This window comes from Octopus bimaculoides, chromosome 14 (genome assembly GCF_001194135.2).
Source record: "Octopus bimaculoides isolate UCB-OBI-ISO-001 chromosome 14, ASM119413v2, whole genome shotgun sequence".
NCBI classification, from domain to species: domain Eukaryota; kingdom Metazoa; phylum Mollusca; class Cephalopoda; order Octopoda; family Octopodidae; genus Octopus; species Octopus bimaculoides.
Window position 1 is genome coordinate 12,655,029 of NC_068994.1, and position 6,052 is coordinate 12,661,080.

General features: G+C 43.5%; 1 protein-coding gene across 1 annotated transcript in view; it reads left to right on the forward strand.

Moving 5' to 3' along the window:
- Nucleotides 1-185: 185 nt before the first annotated feature.
- LOC106868928 (death-inducer obliterator 1) overlaps nt 186-6,052 on the forward strand; it is a 41,576-nt gene continuing 35,709 nt past the window's right edge. The window contains exons 1-3 of the mRNA XM_014914392.2: nt 186-1,433; nt 2,445-2,505; nt 3,687-4,490. Of these exons, the coding sequence (XP_014769878.1) occupies nt 817-1,433; nt 2,445-2,505; nt 3,687-4,490 (1,482 nt within the window). The 5' untranslated portion in view covers nt 186-816. The remainder of the gene's footprint in view (nt 1,434-2,444; nt 2,506-3,686; nt 4,491-6,052) is intronic.

Here is a 6,052-nt window from a genome sequence, read left to right on the forward strand (position 1 = left end):
TATATCATATAATCAGAAGTAGTCTACAGCAGGTTAATAAAGCCTCCTGAATTCTTAGTCATTTTCAAAATTATTTGGAAAACAGTGTATTTCATTAAGAAGTATTTGTTATCTTGATGTTTTGCACCAGTTAGACAAGGGGGGGCTGGTGGTTGGGGACGAGGGGCTGGGATTTTAGGGGGAGGAGGAGGGGGTTGGGCAGGACGAGGAGGAGTTAGTGGTGCAGTAGGGGTTGGCAATACTGGGGTAGGGCGAAGTGTAGGTGCTGGGATAGCTGGAGGATTAGGGGGTGGAGCAGCAGGAGGGGTAGGTGCTGGGGTGACAGGTGGAGGTGGTACTGGAGTAGGAAGAGGAGGAGGGGCCAGTTCTGGGGTAGGGCGTGGTGTAGGTGCTGGGGTGGCGACAGCAGGAGCCAGTCCCGGAGTAGGGCGTGGAATAGGTGCTGGGAAGGCAGGAGACGCTAGTCCCAGAGGGGTACTGGGAGTAGGGACTGATGGGACAAAAGGGGGACCTGGATTGGCATTAGGGGCAGGTAGTGATAATGTAAAAGGAGGAAATGAAGCAGTAAAAGGAGGTGTTGGGGTAGGAGGTGGAGCAAGAGTAGGGAATATTGAGGCAGACAGTAAACAACAAGCCTCTGGTGGTGGTAGTGGTGGTGGTCAGACTGGCAAAGGTGCAGAAGAGTCAAAATCCCCTGTTAAAGAAGACAATGCAAAAACACCTAGTGTTGACACTCCCAAAAACCCTACTCAGAGTAATTTCAGCAGCCAGGACTTTAATAAAGACAAGGATACAAACATTAGTGGTGCATCCAGCATGGATATTGGACCTCCTGGTGCCAATAACAACAGATTTGGTGGACCGAATCGATTTGACAGCTCAAGAAACCAGTTTGAAGGATCTCAGTTTCCTATGGGCCCAGGCCAAGGGGGTCAATATGGCATGCGTAACGAAGAGCCTGATCATAATGTTGAAAGGCAAGGAATGAAGAAAAATTTTAGTTTCATGGACTCTGATATGCGTACCCAAGGACCCAATCAGAACCCTCAATTTCCAGGTTTTCCCCACGGTCCGCCTCCAGACGATCGTGGTTTTGGACGAGGTCCTCCCGGTTTTAATTTCAACCAAGGACCAAGAGGTGGGCCCCGTTTCAATCAAGGCCCACCTTTTGGCCCAGGGTTTAATCAGGGACCCCCACGTGGACCTCCAAACCAAAACAGGCCAATGTTGGATCCTGGTGACAATAGGATGGGACCCCGTGAAATGGAAAATGTCGAGCCATACGGGTTCACATCACAGAGGAGGAGAGAGCCTTCTCCTAATAGGCAATCTTCTGAAAATCAGTTTGGCTGCTTTCCACCTCGAGATAATACAGCCTGGACTCAAGAAAATTCTGGCATGGCCAAGAATCAGCCTATGCCCAACAGATCTCTGTAAGTTGGTTTCTTTTTTTGGATCTTTCATCTTAATTTTATGTTGTTTTCTGTTTTTGTGCTATTGTAAAAAATTTTTTTTTGTATATTGTAATATTCTTGAGTTAGCTTAATGGTTAGAGCACTTGGCCATTATCTGAGGGGTACGGTCCCATAGCCACCTTCTGGGAACTTTTTTTGTTAAGGCACATGGCTTAGTGGTTAGAGCATCAGGCTTACAATCATGAGGTAGTGAGTTCGATTCCCAGACCAGGCTGTGTGTTGTGTTCTTGAGCAAGTCACTTTATTTCACATTGCTCCAGTTCACTCAGCTGTAGAAATGAGTTGTGATGTCACTGGTGCCAAGCTGTATCAGCCTTTGCCTCTCCCTTGGATAATATCAGTGGTGCATAGGCGACTACTGGTCTTCCATAAACAACCTTTCCCAGACTCGTGCCTTTGAGGAGAACTTTCTAGGTGCAATCCCATGGTCATTCATGACCGAAGGGGGTCTTTACCTTTTATGTGGCCAGTTTTTCCCTCATCATCATTACATTTGCTTTTACTATGCTGGCATGGGTTGGGCAAGAAGTCTTGAGGCAGTATTCTTATGACCAGATACCTTCTTGTTGCCAATTTTTATTTACTTTTATTCAAGTAAGGTACTTCATTGCATGGATTTTCATGTTGTTTTTGGAGGGACAAATGTTACTGCAGCTGAAGTGGGGGTCAATTCTTAGAAGACAAACACACACACACACACACACACACACACACGATTGTTGTAAGTGAATGTCATTCATTTCCAGTATTCTACGAAAACATTCCTGGCCATGAGAAAATATTACCTTGATTATGTTGCTTAGAAACAGGTGAGGTTTGGCATCAAGAAGCTTTAGCAGTTGCTTTTGTTTTTATCATTTTAATGAATAATCAACATTTTCAAATACATATTTTGCCTGCCCTATATGTTTAATATTGACATTAAATAAAGAATATTTAACTTCAGTAAATTTTTTGCATTTCTTTTAGGGATGGCAAAATTGACAAAATGGAGGTACCATTAAAAGGAAGTGAAGAACCGAGTGCAAAGGTATCTTAGAATGTCTTTTTTTTTTTTAATGCCTTATTTGCATCCTATTCTTTTGTTATGTACCTACAAAGACGAGGTAAGTTGCTTCTAGACCACATTGCTCTGGGTTCAGTCTCTCTACGTGGCACCTTGGGTAAGTTTTATACCTCTGAGCCAACAAAACCCTGTGAGTGGATTTCGTAGACAAAAATTGAAAGAAGCCTACACACGCACATACACACACGTCTGTATGTGTGTGCATGTCTTTGTGTTTGTCTGCCATCATTGGTTGATAACTGGTGTTGGTGTGTTTATTTCCTTGTTATTTAGCAGTTTGGCAAAAAGAGACCGATAGTTTAATTACCAGGCTTAAAAAAAAAAGAATAAATATTTGGGTCTATTTATTTGATTAAACCCTTCAAGGTAATGGCCTAGCATAACTGCAATCAAATAGAAGGAAAGCTAGCAACAGCACTTAGACTTACTGACTTGATGATATTTTATTGATAATCTGGAACTGTGAAGGCACATGGCTCAGTGGTTAGTGTCGGGCTTACAATCATGAGGTAGTAAGTTTGATTCTCAAACCAGGGTGTGTTGTGTTCTTGAGCAAGACACTTTATTTCATGTTGTTCCAGTTCACTTAGATGTAGAAATGAGTTGCTGCATCACTGGTGCCAAGCTGTATCAGCCTTTGCCTTTCCCTTGGATAACTGTATAGCGGGTAAACAGTGTTTCCAGAAACTCTAAGCTTCCATCCAGCATTGATGAGTTGTCCCAGTTTGCACAGCAGCAGCATTAGGTAGATGAATGACAAAATTCTCTCCTAGATAGCTGGTACTTGATACCCAATGTTTTCACTGGCTAAGTAGACTGAAGCAAGTAAAATTAGATTAAAATATGTCAAATGTCTACATTCTACATTACCTACTAAACCATCATTGCCACTACCTAAGTAGCATAAGTGTTTCACTTTTTTTAAAAGTTTTTTTGTTTTTTAGATTTGCCAATTATTCACTGGCCGTTGTAATACTTGTGACCATTCTAATTTATTGATTGATTGCATTTCAGAAAGATCTAACTTTGCAATTGATCAGTTGCTTTTAAGGAAGATTAAATAGTTGTAAAATACATGCTCCTACAATAGCTGCAATTATTGTGTGTTGATTTAGTTAAAATAGGCTTTTTGCTTCCTTTTTCAGATTCCAAGGAAAGATGATGATAAAAATGAGGCAGGGGTTGGTAAATTAGATGGACAACAATGGCCCAAACAGGATTCTGATAGTTCATCAAATGAACAACGCAATTTGAAAGATGGACCGCAAGATTTTCAAAACAACAAGATGCCTATGAAGAATGATAACTGGGGGCAGCTTGATCCTGGGCAACCATCTGGTGACCAAGGTCCAAACTTCAGAAATCGTGGTCAACAACAGCCTTCACCAGGACCGCCTCAGTTTGAAAGACCTCCATTTAAAGGCTCATGGGGTCCACAGATGCAAAGAATGGGACCGGGGCCGGGATTCAATGTCAATATGCAAGCAGGAGGACCCCCTCCTCCACCTAGAATGTTAATAAATATACGGCCCGAATTCAATCCCCGTATGTGTCCTCCAGGTGGTGGTGGTGGTGGTGTTGGTGGTGGTGGCACAGGGCCGCCATACCGAGAGATGATGATGCGTGATGGAGGTGTGGGCCCTCCTTTTAGGGGTGACAAGGAAGGTGAACAGTTTAGCGAAGGCCCTGGTGATAACAGACCAGAGGGCCGCATGCCTCCTGATTGCAGGCCTAATTCTATGGGGTTTCCTAAAAACCGTGATGGAAACATGGACTTCCCAGGTGCTGATGAAAGGGAAATGATGACAATGGGCTCTGCGAGAAGAGGACGTGGTGGCATGATGATGGCCCAACGGGGCGGATTTCCCGGGCGCCCTAACCTACAACAAAGAGATTGTCATGATATGAACTTTCCCAACATGAACAGGGATGATGGAAATTGTCGGCCTGTAAGTAATTTTCAAACTATTTTATTCCTATCTTTCTTTTGTTTTCGTTACAATGGTTAGGATTGGTAGAGCACTGGACAAAATGCTTTGTTGTATTTATTTATGTTTCTGCAGTTAGTGAGGTGTTAGTTTTTGTACTTTTGTTCTTTCAGAGTTGCTACAAACCAACTTTCCGGAACTTTCTTACCTATGACCCACCCGTCCTCTCCTGTTCCCTGAATTCTGCTGCCTGCGCAGCAAATCATTATCATCATCATCATCATCATCGTTTGATGTCCGCTTTCCATGCTAGCATGGGTTGGATGATTTGACTGAGGACTGGTGAACCAGATGGCTACACCAGGCTCCAGTCTGGTTTGGCAGAAAAGTAACTCCCATAGGATTGAAAGTCTGACTGTACAGTGGAAGCAACTAACTAATTGAAAGTGTCCCATCCTCATTGATCCTTCATGTTAATCATCGTTACCATCATCATTTAATGTCTGTTTTTCATGCTGTCATGGGTTGGACAGCTTCACACGATTCAGTGAATCCAAAAACTACATTGTACTCTAGTGTCTGCTTTGGCATGGTTTCTATGGTTGGATGCCCTTCCTAATGCCAACCACTCCGAGAGTGTAACTGGTGCTTTCACATGCTACTGGCACGGGTGCTAGTTACTGGACTCCAGTATCTGCCACAACTATGATTTCACTTGACTTGATGGGTTTTCTTCTGAAGCATGGTATATTGCCAAAGGTCTCAGGTCATTTGTCATTGCCCCCATGAAGCCCAATGGTCAAAAGGTGTTATTTATGTGCCACTGGTACAGGTGCCAGTTATATGACACCGGCATTGGCCAATAAACATGTTATGTGCCTGTTAACGATAACAATTTCTTTTCCATTTCTCTGATCTAAGATGCATTTACTATATTGTGTGAAACTTTGAAGCAAATTCATTAAGGAATTTAAGAATCCACACGAACAGGCTTGGTTTAGTGCTTAAAAGTTTGTTTCACAATTATTTGATTCCAGGTTCAATCATACTGCACCATACCTTTGGATACATGTCTTTCTACTATCTCTCCGACTGCTTCTCACTTTCCCTTTCTATCTGCTTTCCTCACCTTCCCTTTCTCAATCTACTTCTCACTATTTTCTGTCTTCACTCAACCGCACATTCATAGCCAATTTGCTGGTGGGTCAACAGGGGAGCCCATTGCAATCAATTTGCTAGAAATAGCTGCCAAATCTCCCTCAAATTACTGATTTGTGTGGTGTATGCGTGCGAGTAGAAGTAGTCGGCTTACCTCGTTTTCCTTCCCTTGCACGAGTCTGTCCTGCGGTATCCGATCCTCGCGGCTGGCCCGACCCGAAGAACGCTAGAAATAGCAGCTGCTTCTCCCAACACCTAGACGATCGCTTCGCTCGTCCTCTCGTCACAACAACCCTGCTCTAAAAAAGGCATGAAATCCCAGTCGAGGCTCCCTCTGCCCTTCTTCCTCTTCCCGTCAGTTCACAGTTCCGGTCAGTAGTCAGCTCCCCAGTTGCTGACGTCATTCCACAATTTGAAAAAGGAAG